Source organism: Danio rerio, chromosome 1, assembly GCF_049306965.1.
Source record: "Danio rerio strain Tuebingen ecotype United States chromosome 1, GRCz12tu, whole genome shotgun sequence".
Classification (NCBI taxonomy): domain Eukaryota; kingdom Metazoa; phylum Chordata; class Actinopteri; order Cypriniformes; family Danionidae; genus Danio; species Danio rerio.
Window position 1 is genome coordinate 59,432,886 of NC_133176.1, and position 19,477 is coordinate 59,452,362.

The following is a 19,477-nucleotide window of genomic DNA, read 5'->3' on the forward strand; positions in this document are numbered from 1 at the left end:
TTTGCAAACCGTCACTTGGGTTTAGGAAAAGAGGAGGAGGAGGAGGAAGAGGAGGGCGGTCGGGTCGGCCGATCGCCCGGTCAATCGTTCGGTCGTTCAGCCAGCCAGTCGGACGGACGGTCGCTCCACAGCGGCCTCCGACGGCTTTTCACACGAGAACAGCGCGGACGCGAGCGGCGCACGCTCCCGAGAGACGCTCGAGATGCGAAAAACCGCACACAGCAGCCTCTCGCAGATCCGCGAAAACAAAAACTGCATGAATATGTACCTCCCGGGACATATTTCGCAGTCCGCAGAAACGTCCACGGATCATGGAAAATTGTGTTGGTAATACACTTCATAATAAAAGCAGAAAATGCTCTTTTGAGCCGATCCTTCATCCTGAGGATGAGTCTCCATGATCAGCATTTCAGTGCCTAATTAGTTAATTATTTACCCTTATTAAATAACATTTCTAAATAAGTTTAGCTCTTGTGTAGGACAGTGCAGGATTTGTATAATGCCATGTCTTGTTTAGAAATTGTGTTAATGTAAACCGGAAGTGTTCTGATTTCAGTCTGGCCTGTCTGATGAGAAGAACAAACTCTCCTTTCAGCCAGAAACATCTCTGCAGATTCAGATTTGGTGTGTGTATCACATTTACATGCTGCTGTCTTAATGTCTACTGAACGAACCAACAATAACCTCAAACATGATTCTCTAATAATGGTCAAAAACAATGTCAAATAAAGCGTCTCTCTACTGCATCCTGCTGGCTGGAGGAAAACTCTCATAGACATCCATCAAGTGCAACACAACAAAACTTTATTATGATGATGATAAGCAATCAACCTCAAGATGACACACTCGATATCTGAATAATATAACAGAGTAGAAAACAGGGCAGTAAATCAGGTTTTAGCAAAAAGGATGTTGGGTTATTACAGAAGAGAGTATGATGACAGTTCAGTATATATCTGATAAACTTGATGTGGCATATTACAGGAAAATATAAAACATAAATGATGCAATAAAAGCAGGTTATGTCAAATTAAAGTCGCTAACTGCTTTAATGGGTCACCAATCTTGGCCAAACATCACTTTCATAGTGATTTAACCATAACAAGAAAAATATAATGATGTTAAACCACAACAAGATCGAATGAATCTATTTCTCACAGATCCCTTTTCTATTCTTTGAGCATGGCAGATCATTCCAGTTGTTCAGGGCAGGTTCTGTAGATATCAGTTCAATACAGTCTTCAATTCCATCTTGATCATTCGGCTCACCTTTCAGCCAAAACCTGAATAACCACAGTGTAACATCAGCAACTCAACAGCGCAAACATGTTGATTCAGTGAGTGATGAGACTGCTCAAAAGTTATTCACAGACCGCTCATTAAAAGGTTTCAGTGTTAAAGATCTAGCACAGCTGTTCTTAACCTGGGGTTTGCCAAGGCATAGTAGGGAGGTCATGGGGAAATTTGTATTTTGAAATAATTTTACTTTAAAGAATACTTGCCTAATACCACCACCTACTGGAGACAAAAATAGATCTAACGGCCATCTGAAACTCGCATGGGCTTACTGATTAGACATTTTGGGCACACTTTATTTTAATATACATTTCACACTATTAAACTATCAACTAAGACTTTTAGTTCAATAAACTACTAATTGGTTGCTTATTAATAGTTAGTAAGGTAGAGGTTGGGTTTAGGTATTGCATAGGATTAGGGATGTAAAATAATTTCATACTTTATCAGTGCGAATAAACAGTTTATATCTTAAAGAGCCCATATTATACATGAAATAGGGTCATATCTTGGTTGTAAGGGTCTCCAACAACAGTCTAATATGCATGCAAGGTCAAAAAACACTTTCATGGTCTTATAATCTGCATTTATTTTTACCTAATTATTCCAGTGACTCCTGTATGAATCGTCCAGTGATTCATTTGTTCCCAAACCCCTCCTTAGCGCGAAGCTAATCTGCGCTGATTGGACCAATGGCAGTCTGTTGCGATTGGTCGACTGCCTTCAGTCAGAGAGGGAAATGGCAAACAGCTAATCAGCAATATAAAAGTAATCACAGTTCATACACGCTCGATAGTGTAGGCGTGGAGTTTAGCTGCCAGTGGGTCAATGTAAATACAGTCCATGGAGTTGAAAAATACAGACGACTAACTATTTTATTAAGCAAAAACTCCAAAAACTGTCGAAGAGATCTCCTAGCTTGTCTCACTCTGCTCTTTTCACAGACACACACACAAACACACACACATACCAAACAAAGCAGCATGCGTCGCGTTTTTAACATGACTTTGCACGCGATAAGAGAATATAACGAGTTAACCTGATACAAGTACAAATCACAACTAAATACATTTGCAAGCTCGAGTAAACGAGGCAACAACTTTAATTGCACGTACTTACACTTGAGAAATGGAGGAAGAAACCCATCCTGACATGTCCATCAGTAAGTTACTCTTTACTGATCCTTCCTTTAACAAACGCCGATGTTTCCAGTTGTTTCCAACTGCTTGGCTATAATGCTGATGTTTCATCTTTGGGTTGAGACTCGATATAATATCCATCTGCAGTGTGACTTCAATCGACCGGCATGTTTGTGTGTGTGCGTGTGTTTGTGGGTGTGTGTGTGTCTGGGTTTCTGCGTCAGAGGGCGGGGCCTCAGGTTTGAAATCTCCCGGGTTTGCGCGTGCACGTGAATAACTTGTTCGTTCGTACGTCATGGCGAAACACCTAATGAATCGGTATCAAGGCGACTCGTTTGAAGCACTATGAGTCGACTCTTTTATAGATGAATCAACAGTTTTAAACACTGTACACTAACAGATTTAAGCCTTAGCTGGATACTTCACTTCACTTAGAGCTGTGTTACACACTACATGGAGGGGAATTTTCAAAAACCCATAATATGGGCTCTTTAATAAAAGGCAGGTAATAAGCCAGTAGTAAATGGTGTGGATTGTTACTTATGTCTCTTGTTAAAAGATGTAAAATAATTATCTGATGTCTGTGAGTGTGTATGTGAAGTTTCAGCTCAAAATACCACATAAATAATGTTTTATAACTGTCTGAAACAGACCCTTTATATCTGAAACAGACCCTTTTAAGCTTTGATACTAATTGTGCCGTTTTGGTGACTGTTGCTTTAAATGAAAAATGCCTGTGTGTCAGCATAGTGGCAGATTCAAAAACAAGACCTAATGTCCTATGCTAATGGAGTAAAGGTGGTCACTAGTGTTTGGGGTTTTCCCTGAATGTCAATCAAAGTGTTTCAGACTGTTTTCATCAAGTCTGATTATAAAAAATAAAATTATTACATTTTAAAATATATATGTTAAATATTCATTCATTTTAATCAGCTTAGTCCCTTGCTTATCAGGGGTCGCCACAGTGGAATAAATCGCCAACTATTCCAGCATATGTTATACACAGCCGATGCCTTTCCAGCGGCAACCCAGTACAGGAAAACACCCATACACTTTCACATTTACACACACACACACACACACACACACACACACACACACATACACACACATCATCCAATCAACTGTGGGGGAAACCGGAGCACCCATGCCAACATGGGGAGAACATACAAACTCCACACAGGAATACCAACTGACCCAGCCGGGACTCTAAACAGTGACCTTCTTGCTGTGAGGCGACAGTGCTAACCACTGAGCTACCGTGCCACTAATGTAAAATATAACATTACATTTTGTAACTGTGCCTGAAAGGGTAAAAACCGCTGATCTAGTAAATGTGCAATGACTACAACAGAAAACAAGTGCAGTTTAATGGCTTACCCTTGATTATTGAGTATTGAATTATCCACCCACTTCATGGTGCCCTCAGTCTGGATGTCAGACAAACCAATCCACACTCTCTCTTTCACAAATGAAGATATGAACCTCTGTGTGTGAATAAAAGCAGAAGGAGTGTGATTTCTATTATTAAACAACAAACAGTCAATAATCAAACTCACCTGCTTCTCTTCACTCTTAATAATGACCAGATCAGCTCCATGATTCCTGCAGAACTGCCTGCTCTCAGACCAGCTCATCGCCTCAGTGGACATGAAAAACCAACCTAAACAACACATATTTTCACACATCTTATAAAACTGTTTGCAAAGTATAAAGACACTACTATAATCAGATCAGCACTGACCTGGTTTAGAACGAGCCTTCATCAGTTCAGCACTCAATGACGTGATGTTGTTTTCTAACTCCAGTTTCTCCAGACTCAGAGAGTTGTATTTGTCCTCCAGCTGCTGTTTGTCAGTCTCCAGATCAGTGTTGTCGTGCTGTAAGCTGCTGATGGTGTGATTGAGCTCTTCAACTGTGTTCTTGTAAGTCTTGAACAGGTCTCTCTCTGCTGTGATGCTGATGTGCTGCAGTGTGATGAAGAGCAGCAGAAGAGCACAGATAAGCCCCAGGATCACCAACAACACCAACACACATCTGCTGCCTCCTGACAAACACACAGAGATATCAGTGAAAAACACTTATAAATTCAGTTTTAAATCTGTCTTGTTTAATATTCTTTCTGAGGTTTCTATATGAAAATCACAACAAAGAAAGTGTGAATACAATGCAAATATAGCAGTAATTCTATGATAATACATTTTACATAAGTGTAGTACTAAATTTCTCATTTCCTCATTCGCGGCACCATTTCTGATACACAGGTTATACTTACTGTGTTTTCGAGCTTTTTCTTCATCCTGGTTGTGATTCTGTGTTTGAGGTCCAGTCGAGTCCTGAATATCTCTGCTTGGAACATTTGCATAAATGTCCTCTGAATCCATAATTTTCTAGTATATCAGACAGTGCGTCTTCACCAATGTTTTGGTCTTGACTGACAGATGCTTTTCTTAAATTGTAGCATCTCTAAACAGGAAGTTTCATTTCACACTGCAGTTTGTCGACAATAATGACCTAGACAAAGCACTCTGCAGACACATGTTAGGCTTATTGGTCCCACTTTATATTAAGTGTGCTTAACTACTATGTACTTACATCAAAAAATAAATACAATGTACTTACTGTGTTCATAATGTATTTGAGAACACTTGTGGTGCTCTTGAGTTGGGATAGAGGTTGGGTTATGGACAGGTTTGGTGGTATGGGTAGGTTTAAGGGTGGGTTAATGTGTAGGGAATGGTCAGCAGTGTATTTACAAATGTAGTTACAAAAGTTAATTACAGATGTAATTACATACATGTATTTAATTAAGCATAAGTACAGAGTAAATACATGTATTTACACAATAAGCACATTGCAACAAACTAATTTCTATGTAAGTACATATTAGTTAAGGCCACTTAATATAAAGTGGGACCGGCTTATTGTTGTGTACTGTAATTTCAACATATTATCAGCTTCAAAAGCCAAGATGAAGCCATGAAAAAGACTTTAAATAGGCTAAATTTTACTTTATTTTTTTACATTGATAATACAGGAAACAACAGTGTAGTGTAGCTTGACTGAGGAAGTGGACATAATGAAGAGTCACCCACAATATATTTAAAGTAAAACCACTTCTTTTAAGTTTAAAATTGAGCAAAAGTATAAAGAGCATTTAGATAATTTAAGGAGGAACTTGAACTGAAGCAGTTTTTATCCCCTGATGCAGCTTTGCTTCATATTCTGCATCTTCATCTGGCTTTTTCATCTGTGGGCGTGGTTATCTGCCTGTCTTATGAATATTAAACACATTGTCTATGTTTAAGCAGATTGGTTTCGTGAAAATCTTTTTTAAGCCTTTCATGAACAGTTATGTTTGCAAATCACGCAACAATTTGTCTAGGAAGATGAAGATATTTTTAAAGGGGTGGTCTGGAGTGTAATTTTAAGGCTCGGATGTGTTTATAAGATGCAAAGCAAAGTGTGTGCGTGCTTCATTTGAAAAAAAATCTGGTTGTTTTTCATATGTCTTTATATACAGCTACTCTGCTAATATGAAAACGACTATAATATTTCCTAGTTCCTCTGAAAGGTCCGCCCTCAGGAGGCTCTGATTGGCCAGCTAACATAATGTGCTGTAATTTCTATAACATGCTTCCTGAATCTGACAGAAAATGACACAGTGGACACAGCTGAACCTCACGCCTGCTCTATAAATTACAATCTGACAAGTGTTCACATATATTCGGAATAAGCATCTGTAGGTAATATAAAACGTTCATCTTTTGCAAGTTTGTTATTTTAGATGTAGAACACACAGAAAGAGTCTGCATAGAGAGACACTGCAGAGCTGCTGAAGACTGTGTGTGTTTACAATAGTTTGATGAATAAATATATATTTGTAGCTAAACTGTTAACGGTGCTAGCATTTCCTGTAGCATTACAAATAAAAACACTTTGGGCTCACAATCCACAGCTTCGCTTATTATGGTTGGAGGAGTTTTTAGTTGAATCCAGCACTGAACTGAAAGAGATTTTGGAAGCTATCTTTTGTCAAATGCTAGAGCTATATCTTTATTATCATCCTCTGTAACATAATTAAAATTAAACTGTAAGCTCTTCTCACTTCATGTTGTGTCCTCTGGAAGCTCAAGTACAGAAACAGAAGAAGTCCTGTGGAAATAGCAGTGTTTGGACGGCATTTTAGCTCTCTCTGCTGTAACATTAGAGCGGCTCTGGCCATGTCTCATCACTGTGCATGGTGAATGCGCGTAACCGGAATCGTTTGTGATGTCACTAGCCCTGAAGTATTTATTTTGTAGTTCCCAAACTTTATTCGCTGTAGGCTTCGCTAAGCTAACACTGTAAAAGCCATTGTCACCCTTTGCATTGAACTTTAAGCGTCTTACATTCAGGGATGTTGTTTATGTTGACACAGCTACATTACACATCAACTAAAGTTTCAAATATGATATCGTAGTGGACCACCCCCTTAATGATTGTAAATGAGAGATTATTATATGCATGGTATCTAATATTAAAGTGAACGCACACATAATGACGGAAACAAGTGCACTTGATTTTGAGTTTCTCTTCCTCTCTGTTTCCTTCAGTAAGATAAAGCTGCTCTCTTATAAAGTCTTTAATATGATGATGATAAGCAGTTAAACTCAGAAGCAGTCTCACATACTCAATATCTGAATTAGAGCTGAAGATCTGAACCTGACGAGACCCGGCAGGACTCGACGGGTTGGGGTGGGTTCGGGTTTGATTTTTATCATTTTAGACAGGGTCGGGTTGGGCCGGGCTTGGCTTGCGCAGTAGATAAATGAATAGTCATGTGATGCATTTCGATTAGCGCAAGAAAATAATTAAATCATTTGTTACAACATTAATATCCATCCCTGCCTAGGTGAAACAAAAAATGACGAGGAAGTTAAAAGGAGCGGATTTTGACTGCGGTCAAGGCAGTCACTAGTTCAGAAGGAACAGTCATTCTAGCCGCCAAGGTATTTCGGCGGTCGCTCATACACCACGTATTATGGTAGAGTGCAAAACAGCAAGCTGACAAGTAAAAAGATGAGGTCACTCGCTACATGCTGTCATAGAAAATTAAATGGATGTTCTTGGTTGGTAAAAGATGAACAAACAATCCTACCCAAAACTTGCAAAATTAGCCAGATCAGAACTCTGCATCTCGGCCTGTAGCAGCAGCAGTGAAAGGGGGTTCGGTGCTGCTGGACGCACCATCATGAGCGCAGCCTGCGCTAAAACCAGTAAATTCAATCAATAATGTTCCTCCACAAAAACTAATCTTGGTGAGTAAAGGGTTTTTAAATTATGAAAAAATATTAATTTAACCATAAAATCATAATGTAGACTATTATTTTATTATTCAGCTTCAGAAAAAGGGCAAATTGTGAAGAGAAGTGGCAAAACAAATCTCGCAGAGCCTTTATCTTAATTTCGTTATAGCCAAATACCCGTCATAATTGTGAATTTAATTTAATTTGTAAGGAAAGACTTCTTTACATTGGTGTGTTGGCCAATTTAAAGGCTAAGTGTATGTGCCTAGGCTTGTTTAGAGTGCTGAGATGGTACGATGTTACAGAGGACTTATTTTATTTCTTTGTTCCAACTTCCAAGTGGCCTATAGCCGACGTTTGTTTTGAATAAATTAAGTTAAAACATGTAAATGACTCGTTCTTGAAAAAAAGGGAAAAAAGCTGTGTGCATGTGCACATTTGAATAATGTCGGGCTGTAAATGGGTTCGGGGTTTATAAAGCTGTCAATCAAAATGCACCTGTCGGGCTCGGTCCGAATTCTGTCGGGCTCAGGCCCCATCGGGCCTAATTTTTATGGCCCGATTACCGCTCTAATCTGAATAAGATAACAGAGTGGAAAAAATATAGCAAAAAACCAGGCTGTAAGAAAAAAAATGTTGGGCTATTCTTAGGTTCATTATATAAAGCTTTTACATTTGCAGTGTTACTCTTCAGTTGAAAATCCAAGTAAGTGCATGAGGAAAGCAGCCTGATCTCACGAGAAAACGTAAGTATTTTACGTTTTGGCAGTTTAGAGGCTAATTCGTACAAATTCGTACGAGTTCAGTTGTAAGAAAATGTACGATTTTAAAAAGGAGGCGTGGCACCTAACCCCACCCCTAAACCCAACCGTCATTGGGGGATAAGCAAATCATACTAAAATGTACGAATTAGATCGTACAAATTTGTACGAATTAGCCACTAAATGAAAAAGTTACGAATTGCCGTGAGATTGTGTTAGGGGAAAGAGCAAATAAATAAATTCTATGATAATACAATTATCATAAATATCATAAATATCATATATATATATATATATATATATATATATATATATATATATATATATATAAATCCTCAACATTTAGCAACAGTTTCTTGCGTCTTTGCCAATTTGCTCACTGTGTTCTCGATCGTTTTCTTCATCCTGGTTGTGACTCAAAACAAAAAACTGAGATGTGAATCATGTTTATTGCTCTCTTCTAAAAAAGACTGGGGCATTCCCAGCCTTTATACATCATACTCGAGGTTACATGGGCTGTGAATATGTTCAAATATTCAGCTCAGTTAAGCAGAACAACTTCATCCAGGGCTCAAAAATGTCAAGGCGCAATGTTAAGGCGCCTACAGGGACAACTTGCAATAAGATAAGAAACAGTTAGAAAACAACAGAATATTTGAAGAGTGAGTACACGCATATTTCATTTAATTTCACACCCACCAATAATTTAAATACCGTAGATCAAGTCCAACACAATAAACTGTTCAAGAGCTGAGTTTGACACCCCTGTGCACTGTGAAAGAGGAAGTGACCACAGTGTGAAGTTTCCCACAGTATTTTCAGAGCAGTAAAATAATTTCTAAAGAGATAAAATTTAAACTAAATCGAGGTCTGATCTAAAACATTGCTACATCTATGTTTGAATAAAATGCATATTTTCCTTGTTGACCATTCAGAGAATTAAAGGCTGGAGGAGCTTGAACTCGAGCAGTTTCTTGCAGCTCTTCATATTCAGCTTTCTGCCTCTTCCTTCATTCATCATCTTTCAGGTTCAGTTGTGTCCTTAAAATATATGCATCTGAGAGATGAACAGGTTTATTAAACGTTATTTCTACCGTTTCTGCAGGTGTGTTTATCTGTTCTCTGATAGACAGTCCACTGTGGATTAATCTGTGTGTGAGTGAATATTACCTCCCTCTAGTGTATGAATATGCTATTACCTTCTGACATACGAGGAGTTTCTCATTTCCTAAACTGAGTTTCCTCGTTTTAAGTCCATAAACATTTGGATATTAAACCTTGAATCTCTAAACTCTAAAACTCTACACATTTACTTATCTATATTTTTGAATTGACATGATCGCCATCTGCTGGTGAGTACTTTTTACCTACAGACATGCTGACTGCAAAATCATGTTTTGTTATACTGCTTTTCAACTCAAAATGTCCCCAAATGGCATGCAGAATAGAATATTATTTGTTTTAAAAGCTTCTGTAAAAAATAATAAAAATAATACATGTTTTGATAATAGTCAGGCCTTTTAAAAGAGTATATATAATGCAAGTAAATCATAAATGCATGAATGAAATATTATACAAAAAAACTTCAATTCATCAATTTATTAAAACCGAAAGCAGTTCAAATCAGAAACAGTTTCACAGAATTTCAACATCAGTATTAAAGGTTTAATTAACACAAACACAGTTTACCGACCTCAACACTTCATACAGATCAGACAAATAATAACACATTTAAGTACTATTGATATAAATCTGCTTGTGCTGGAGAAAAACAAGTTCCCAGATCACTCCTAACATGAAAATATTATATGTTTTTTAATGAAACAAACAGTTTTAAAGACTGGAATCTTCAAAATTAATTACACAATCACATTATGATTTGATAAGACAAATAAAAGCTTGACAAGGCTGGATGAAGCTTATTTCTCACAAATCCCTTTTCTTCTATCTGAGCATCGGAGGTCATTCCAGTTATTCGGGATGCCTTGTGAAATTCTCACTTCAACACAGTCCTCGTCCAGACTCAGGTAGTTATTCGGCTCACCTCTAGCCCAAAACCTAAATAAAATGTGACAAGACTTAAAATGTTTCAAGTCAAAATCATAAGTTAAACTTAAATAGGAATTCATAAGTCAACCCTACTCGGTTTCACAATGACAACGAACAAAAGTGACAGTAGAGAAGCAAAAAAGAGAGGAGAAATCATAATAAATGTCTTTAAGTTTAAACAACAATGTTTTGAGTTAAAACTAGGAAACTTTTTAAAGCATTTTACTTGTTCGTTTACACAATAACAGCATTTGGTTAGCTGAAAGCTAGTTTGAAAGTGGAAGTTTTGTAAAATACAGTCATTATTATCTTTGGTGTGAACACTCAATATGGCAGTCTTAAAAAGTGGTGACGTCATGCGTAGTAAACATGCCCAGTATGTGCCCATTTTAAAGGCAAGCAGTAAAAACATACACAACAATGGTGAAGTACTTGTGTTGTTGCTGCTCAAGATTTGCTAACGCTTCTTCAGCACAGTGTGAATTTACTTCAATATTACAACCAACAGCGGAGACGAATCATATACAATTGACAAATTTTAAATACACACCAGCTCAAATCTGCCTGTGACAAGTCATCAGTTCCCTACAGATATTGTTTAATAACAAGATGACGGCGTCAAATACTGGCCTGGCAAATGTAATACAGCATATTTACGCATTTCTGCTTATTCCATGTGTTAATGCGGATCACTTTGAAAACATTGAGTCTCACAAAAGTCTCTGGATAATGTGGGTCTGTCTTGGCTGACACGTCTCTACAATATCGCATGGAGGTTGGGGACAGTACCTCTGAACTGGACAACTGGGGTGGTGGTTCCCATTTTAGGAAGGGGGTCCTAACTATAGGGGATCACACTCCTTAGCCACCCTGGAAAAGTTTATGTCATGGGTACTGGAGAGGAGGATCCGGCTGATGGCTGAACCTCTGATACAGGAGGAACAATGTAGATTCCATTAAGGTCGTGGTACACTGGACCAGCTCTATACCCTCACCAAGGTGCTCGAGAGTTCATGAGAGTATGCCCAACCAGTCCACATGTGTTTTGTGTCCCTAGTGGCATTTAGTGAGGGGTGCTCTAGGACTATAGGGTCAGAGGCACTCTGTTAAGGGCTGTCCGCTCCCTATATGAACATGTAGTTTGGTTTGCATTGCCAGCTATAAGACAGACTTGTTCCCAATGCACGTTGGACACTGGCAGGGTTGCCCATTGTTACGATTCTGTTCAGAATTTTTATGGACAGAATTTCTAGGCACAGCACAAGATCAAAGGAGGTCTGGTGTGGAGACCACGGGATTTCATCTCTGCTATTAGCAGATGATGTTGTTCAGTTGGCATCATCAAACGTGGACCTTCAGCATGCACTGGAATGGATTGCTGCCGAGTTTGCCATGGCAAGGATAAGGGTCAACCAAGAACGAGGCCATGGTGCGCCACCAAAAAAAGGTGGCTTGCAATCTCCAGGCTGGAGAAAAGTCCTTACCCCAGGTATCTCTTGGGGTTTTGGTTATGAGTGAAGGAAGTACGGAGCTTGAGATTGACAAGTGGATTGGTGCAGCAGTAATGCTGTCAAAGTACAAGTCTGAAAGGCAAAGCTCTTGATTTACCAGCCAATCTACATTCCTGCTTTCATTTGGTCATGTGTTTTGGGTCTTGACTGAAAGGACAAGATCTTGAACACGAGCAACCAAAATGAGTTTCCTTCGGAGGGTGGCAAGGCACACCCTTAGGGTGTACTAACACTTGGTATGGTTGCCTTGAACTGTGCAACCGTGCACAATTGCCCCCCCCCCCTTCCCCCTCAGCCTGCACTCACACTGCATATTTATCTTCCGAGGCTGAGTACACTAATGTCATCGATGATGCGACTGTTCAGTTAGAAAGAGAAGTGCTCTCGCTTTGTACAATGGAGATTGCCTTAGTTATATTTTGTATTTTTTAAGTCGTTTGAGATGCAGTGACATAGAGTCAAATCTTTTGCTGAACAGATCCACTACTTTTGAAGCTAATACATTTTCGTGAAAGTCATCATTCTGCATGCATTAAGTGGAGTTAGTATCACAGATCGCATTCATTGAAAATTAAAAATGAGTAATGAATCTATATGAAAGAGTCTCTTGAAAGTGATGTTGCGTCTTTAGTTTTGCTCTGAGGTGTGCTTTGCTCTCACTCTACTAGCATACCGCCGAAGCCCAACCAAACCTAGCTCTGGAACAACACCTCCAATCGGGCCAGGGCCAAAAAACTGAACCATACCTGGGCGCAGCACAGAGCACTCGCAATTGTCAAACGCACCAGGAAATGGGGGTCAAATGTGCCCAGGCATGGCTCGGATAGCCTTGTGTGAGTACACCCTTACGTCCTATTCACACGGGGCGTCAGCGTCAACGCTTGACTGAAGGCGTGTCTGAAGTTGAGGCTAACGCAATCGTCATAGCAGCGTCAGCCAATGAAATTCAGTCAGCAATAGCTGGCGTATTTGCATACAGCGATCTGATTGGCTGACGCTTCCGTCGGCGCTTGAAAAGTTGAGCTAGTCCCAACTTCTGCACCGAGCAGCGCCTCTGAAGGCGATGGATCCACAATGCAGTTCGGCATTGTTCAAAGTGAATGGGAAGCGTTGACGCCCCGTGCGAATGGGGCGTTAGAGATAGGGTGAGAAGCGCTGTCAGGAGGAGACCCCGAGGAAGACTTAGGACACAGTTTTTGTATCTTGTGGTACCATCATTGACTATGGAAACCTAATTGTGATTGTGATGTGGAATTCAAGTGTTTACATGTGTTTCCAGCTAATTATTAATATTAGCATGAAAAATGGAAAACAAATCTTAACCAGTTTCTGTGTTTTATGACTTACCCTTGATTCAGTGGTGAGTTGTCCACCCACTTCATGGTGCCTTCAGTCTTTGTGTCGGACAAACCAATCCATGTGTCCTCCATGACCAATGAAGATATGAACCTCTGTGTGTGAATAAAAGCAGAATAAGTGTGATTTCTATTATTCAATATTAAACAGTCAATAATCAAACTCACCTGCTTCTCTTCACTCTTAATAATGACCAGATCAGCTCCACGATCCCTGCAGAACTGCCTGCTCTCAGACCAGCTCATCGCTTCAGTGGAAAAAAAACCTAAACACACATTCATCCTTTTCAAAACTGTATGCAAACATAAAGTAACTACAACAAACACATTAGCACTGACCTTGTTTAGAACGAGCCTCCATCAGTTCATCATTCAGTGACGTGACTCTGTTTTCTAACTCCAGGTTCTTCTCTTTTAGAGAGTTGACGTTGTTCTGTAACTGGTTGTTCTTAGCACTAAGATCATTGACTCTGATCTGAAGACTGACAAACACCAGCTGGAGATCAGTGTTGTTGTGCTGTAAGCTGCTGATGGTGTGATTGAGCTCTTCAACTGTGTTCTTGAACAGGTCTCTCTCTGCTGTGATGCTGATGTGCTGCAGTGTGATGAAGAGCAGCAGAAGAGCACAGATGAGCCCCATGATCACCAACACCAACAACAAACATCTGTGTCTTCCTGACAAACAAACACACACAGATATCAATGAAAAACTCTCAAAATTAGTATTGAGTTCAGTATATGAAGCTTTTATATTTGCAGTGTTACGCTACTGTTAAAAATCCAAACAAGGGCATGAGGAAAGAGCAAATAAATCAATTCTATGATAAAACATTTATCAAAAATAAAGTATTTTAAGTAAAAAAAGAAAAACTTGTTTCCTCATCTGCTACAATGTTTCTGTTCAGAGTAAATTTCCACTTACTGTAATTTCGAGCTTTTTCTTCATCCTGGTTGTGATTCTGTGTTTGAGGTCCAGTTGAGGCCTGAATATCTCTGCATTGAACATTTTCATAAATAGTCTCTGAATCCATGTTTTCTGTGTATTTCAGTCAGCGCGTCTTCACAAATAGCTGTGGTCTTGACTGTCAGGTGCTTACCCTTAACAGGAAGTTTCATTTCACACCACCAATAAATACATCGAGTCCACCACAAAATCCCTCTGCAGTCCCATGTTGGCTTATGATTCTGGCCTGTACAAGTACAAGCTTTCTGCCTCATCCGTCATTCATCATCTCTGAGGTCCAGTTGTGTTCTTAAAATCTATGCATGGACTTTTTATACATGTCCAATAAACACATTTCTCATCATTTTAGCAGCCCTACATTAAGGCAGGAAGTGGCTATTTGACGCAGGCATTCAGGCTAAATATAAACTTCCGCTCTTCACCCAGTGGTTATCTGCACCCCTTTGGCACCAAGATTTTAATTAATTTCTATACAAAAATAGTAATTAGAAAAACAAATGTCTGATACACTCCTTCAATTGTCCTCAAACTCCATTTAATACTGATCTGAGAGACGAATTATGGAGAGAGATAAGACTCAAAAGTAATTCACGCAAAAGACACGATGTACACATGCGTAGCCAAATTACATGCATAAAACCAAATTCATGTGCGTAAAATATTTATTTATATTCACAAAAAAAATTTCACATGCTCAAAATAAAAATACATTTTCATAAAATACGTTTTAAAAAATGCAAAACACCATTTGCAAATGTATAGGAGTGTACAAAAAGTGTTTAAAACTTGCAAGTTCATCCTGAATGAGAATGTGCAAATCCTCTTTCACGTACGACTCCCCCTGGATACGTGTGTGTGTGTATTTTTGAGACTTTCCTGCCAGAGGCAGGGTAACTCGTACTTTTCAGCCAATCAGAGGAGAGCTGTAGTCAAGGACACCCACTCTGCGCTTCATTTGCGCAGACTGTTCCTCTCCAGCATGGTGAATGGAGAAAGCAGCAGTCGCAGTCGCACTTTTTTTCATTTATTTATTTATTTGACCATAGCCTCACTCTTTTTATCCATTATTTTGCCGCAGCGCCGCTCTTCTTTAGCAAAGTCAAATTTATGCATATCATATATTTCTCAATAACAAAATTGTGGTTAGTGAAAATGGCGAGTGGCTAGTAACAGTGGAAAACTACTAGACACAGTGGCTGGTGAAAAAAAAATGTTAGTGTCAAGCCCTGTGTATATATATATATATATATATATATATATATATATATATATATATATATATATATATATATATATATATATATATATATATATATATATATATATATATATATATGGTTTGTACGAGCACACACATAATGCCAGAAACAAGTGCACTTGATTTTGAGTCTATCTCTTTCCTTCAGTCAAATAAAGCTGCTCTCCACTGCATCCTGCTGGCCTAGAGAAAAAACTCTCATAGACGTCCATCAAGTGCAACAAATCAAAACTTTATTAGGATGATTACTTGATGCAGCCTTCAGGCTTAAAATAATCTTCCGCTTCTCACCCTCCTCCAGCTGCTGTTTAACCGCACCACCGTAACACTAAAATTACGATACATTCATTTGACCTTTATTCATCATGACCTTTTCTGTAATTTTTATATAATACTTTGATTCCCGACAAACTACATTTAATACAGATCTGAGAGATGAACAGGTTTATTAAGCTTTATTTCTCCAGTTTCTGCAGGTGTGTTCTCTGGTAAACAGTCCGTTGTAGATTAATCTCAGTGTGTGAGTGATTATTACCTTCCTCTAGTGTATGAATATGCTATTACCTTTTGACATTTGAGGAGTTTCTCATTACCTACACTCTCCTCATTTCCTCATTCAATTTCCTGCTTCCGAGTCTGTAAACATTAGGAAATAAAGCCTCGTGAACTCTGAGCTCCACACTGTAATACCCAAAAAGTGGAGGTAACTCAAACCGTTTGAGGAAACCGATTGCAACAAACCACTTAAGTTCAAAAACTAATGCTAATGAGTACTGTGAACTTAATACATTTGAGTAAATGGAGCAATTTGAACACAGTAAAACCCAATAAATGAAGAGAACTCAACCGAGTACTATGAATAAGTTAAGGCAACTCAACCCGTTTGAGGAAACCGATTGCTACAAACCATTTGAGTTCATAAACGAATCTATATGAGTACTGTGAACTAACTCCATTTGAGTTGAAGTTATACGGTATTTTATTAACTCATTACCTTCAACACTGAGTTCAAAACTCTTTTTAAATGAGTAGAATTAACTTTTGGTCAATTTTGAGTTAACTACACTCATTTCATTTGATAAAGTTGACTGCTGGGTCTTACAGTGTACACATCTCTGCTCACTGTCGTATAGGAAAATATTTTAATCATTGACTGTCCAAGCAAGAATATATATATATTTTCAAAGTTTCCTATTTACAGTTTAGCACATAAGGTGAGCATGTGCTAAATAACAGAAACAAGTGCACTTGATTTTGAATTTCTCTTCCTCTTTGTTTCCTTCAGTCAGATTGTCCTGCTCTCTACTGCGTCCTGCTGGCTGGAGGAAAACTCTCATAGACATCCATCAAGTGTAACACAATAAAACCTTTATTATGATGATGATAATAAGCAATTCAACGCAAAAGCAGTCTTGCATAGTACAAAACAGAATAATAAATCAGACTGTGAAAGGGAATGCTGGTTTTGTTACAGCATAGAGAAAATAATGACAGCTCAATAATCAGTTTTTCATCTGAATTTCCACACTGATGTGGCATTTTACAGAAAATGTATAACACATTAGCATGATACCATGAAGCAGGATATAACCGGCAAACTGTTTTAAAGACAGGAAACTCTATTAGAAACTATTAAAACAAAACAAGAGTAATATAATGCCATTAAAAGATGGGTGAACCCTATTTTTCACAAATCCCTTTTGACAACTGTGAGCACGGCATATCATTCCAGTTATTCAGGATGGGTCGTGTGGGCAACAGTTCCACGCAGTCTTCATTTCCATTTAAATTATTTGGCTCACCGCTGAGCCAGTAGCTGTAAACATGTTTCAGATCTGAATCAGTGTAAACAACAACAGTGTAAACACATTGAATCACTTTAATGAGTGACAATTTTTTCAAATGGAAGAAGTCCTTTTCAGATTTTTATAGGATTAGTTCACTCAAAAATGATATTTAGCTCGTTATTTACTCAGTCAAACACAGCCAATCTCTCAGTTGGGTATTATTTGAGTCTGATTTCACATCAAACTACCTTTTAATAAACTATTAATTTTAATTTACTGTCATGTAAAAAATTAGAAAATAAGAAAGCCTCTATTAAGTATTTTAATGTGCGTGAATAAGTCGTGAGAGAGTTTTACTTTCCATAATCTGACAGAGGAGCATCTACGGGCGGCAGGGATTTAAATCTTTCACAATGCCTGTAATAACTAATTTTAAATTCATTAATTAATATTTTATTCAAAGGAATTTTGAATTTATTAAAGTGTGAAGGTACTTTGAAATAGTAAAAAATAATACAAAAATAGTAAGACTCGAGTTGTGCCAGCTTGTGTCATAATTCAACGCCATTTAGCAAAATAACTTACTTATTTTTTTTAAGCCAAAAAGATACTCATAAGACTATGATTTAGTCAGTCTTAGTCCATTTATTAATCTAGGGTTGCCACAGCGGACTGAACCTCCAACTTATCCAGCATTTGTTTTACACAGCCGAAGCCCTTCCAGCCGCAACCCATCACTCATTCACACACATACACTATGGACAATTTAGCCTACCCAATTCACCTGTACCACATGATTAAGATTTGACCATGTACATCCAGATTCTGGGACATTCATATATATATATATATATATATATATATATATATATATATATATATATATATATATATATATATATATTACAGGTGGGCATCAATAATTTTTTTAAAATTTAGATTAATCTCTCTGTAATCTTGGAATTAATCTAGATTAAAATGGTTCATTTAAATTTTGCCGAAGACTTTCAGAATATGTGTGCAACCCAAATAATGACTAAAAGTAAGTCTTTGAGAGGGAGTTTCTCAAGCCAGGTGGCGCATTAAACCAGGTGCTCATCTCCTGTTTCCAAAATGCATCACAAACTGCTTAAGAAACTGTTCTACTATGATAATTGGTGATGAAAATAAATGATGTTCAATAAGATGTACTTGTGTTTACTGTTTATTCAATTAAACATGAATGTTGTACTGTAGGCCAACGTAAGCTCCAAACAGCCATTTTTGATCACCTTAATCCGACTAAATGAATTAATCGCGAAACGCTGTGTTTTTTTCTTTCCATTCGGCGTGCGTTTTTAAATCCCATAACACTCTCACCATTCCTTACTCCTTATTTGTGTCGAATACCCCAGTTTGTCACGGGGGACATGAATGAAATGTTTATGAGTTAAAGCGAAACTGCCGAACTGCATTTAAAGTTCCCAAAATGACAGGAAACTCTTACATGAAAGCACTTCACGTAAACACCTTCATTATATTATTGTCTATTAAGGCAGATAACTACATTACAGATGTTTGTGTAAGCGTTGTCAGGAGTGTCTACGAAGTTAATGAAAGATTCAGAAATGCATCTTGTTGATTTGATTCAGAAGGGCACTTTTTTGTCAGGCGCTCACCGGTTTGACTTTCCTTTACCGTCATTCATTTTTAAAAGCACCCGCTCTGTTTTATTTGTATGTTTTACTGGAACGCATAAACTCTACAGGCGCCAGATAATTAGATGTGAGCATTAATCAGATTCACTCTAGTGAACTGCATCCAAGTTAACACGTCACGTTTGACGTTGCAATTTCACAGTAGGAATACACACAGGTTCGAAGACTTGTTCTCCCCACCTACAGCGCAATTCGGTCAGGTACACATCTGCGCTAAAATATCAAGGTGAAAGTCATCATAGCTTGTGTAGAACAGACCCAGCTCCCAACCCAACTTTGAGTATAGATTAACGGCGATATTTTTTTATCGCCTGATAAGAGTCTCGCATTAACGCAGCACATTAACGCTGATTAACTCAGATTTAATTTGAA

General features: G+C 38.2%; 2 protein-coding genes across 2 annotated transcripts; both read right to left on the reverse strand.

The window, feature by feature from the left end:
* Positions 1 to 783: 783 nt before the first annotated feature.
* Positions 784 to 4,910, reverse strand: LOC141375154 (P-selectin-like). Its single transcript, XM_073907390.1, has 5 exons — positions 4,711 to 4,910; positions 4,180 to 4,482; positions 3,995 to 4,098; positions 3,816 to 3,922; positions 784 to 1,283 (listed from the first exon to the last, which is right to left on the reverse strand). Exons 1-5 carry the CDS (start codon positions 4,817 to 4,819, stop codon positions 1,148 to 1,150), a joined length of 759 nt encoding a protein of 252 aa, XP_073763491.1. The 5' UTR covers positions 4,820 to 4,910; the 3' UTR covers positions 784 to 1,147.
* Positions 4,911 to 10,070: 5,160 nt separating this feature from the next.
* Positions 10,071 to 13,659, reverse strand: LOC141375506 (CD209 antigen-like protein A). Its single transcript, XM_073909084.1, has 3 exons — positions 13,568 to 13,659; positions 13,392 to 13,495; positions 10,071 to 10,542 (listed from the first exon to the last, which is right to left on the reverse strand). The coding sequence occupies exons 1-3, from the start codon at positions 13,643 to 13,645 to the stop codon at positions 10,404 to 10,406; spliced, it is 321 nt and encodes a 106-aa protein (XP_073765185.1). The 5' UTR covers positions 13,646 to 13,659; the 3' UTR covers positions 10,071 to 10,403.
* Between the last annotated feature and the right edge of the window lie 5,818 nt (positions 13,660 to 19,477).

Bases quoted from the DNA above. Each gene is read 5' to 3' on its own strand.
- LOC141375154 (XM_073907390.1), bottom strand. From the start codon at position 4,819: ATGGATTCAGAGGACATTTATGCAAATGTTCCAAGCAGAGATATTCAG. The intron at 4,483-4,710 runs GTAAGTATAACC...TGTGTTTGTCAG, and splicing joins AGAAAAAGCTCGAAAACACA to GAGGCAGCAGATGTGTGTTG. The intron at 1,284-3,815 runs GTAAGCCATTAA...GTGGTTATTCAG, and splicing joins TCAATACTCAATAATCAAGG to GTTTTGGCTGAAAGGTGAGC.
- LOC141375506 (XM_073909084.1), bottom strand. From the start codon at position 13,645: ATGAGCTGGTCTGAGAGCAGGCAGTTCTGCAGGGATCGTGGAGCTGAT. The intron at 13,496-13,567 runs GTGAGTTTGATT...ATTCACACACAG, and splicing joins TTAAGAGTGAAGAGAAGCAG to AGGTTCATATCTTCATTGGT. The intron at 10,543-13,391 runs GTAAGTCATAAA...CATTTTATTTAG, and splicing joins AACTCACCACTGAATCAAGG to GTTTTGGGCTAGAGGTGAGC.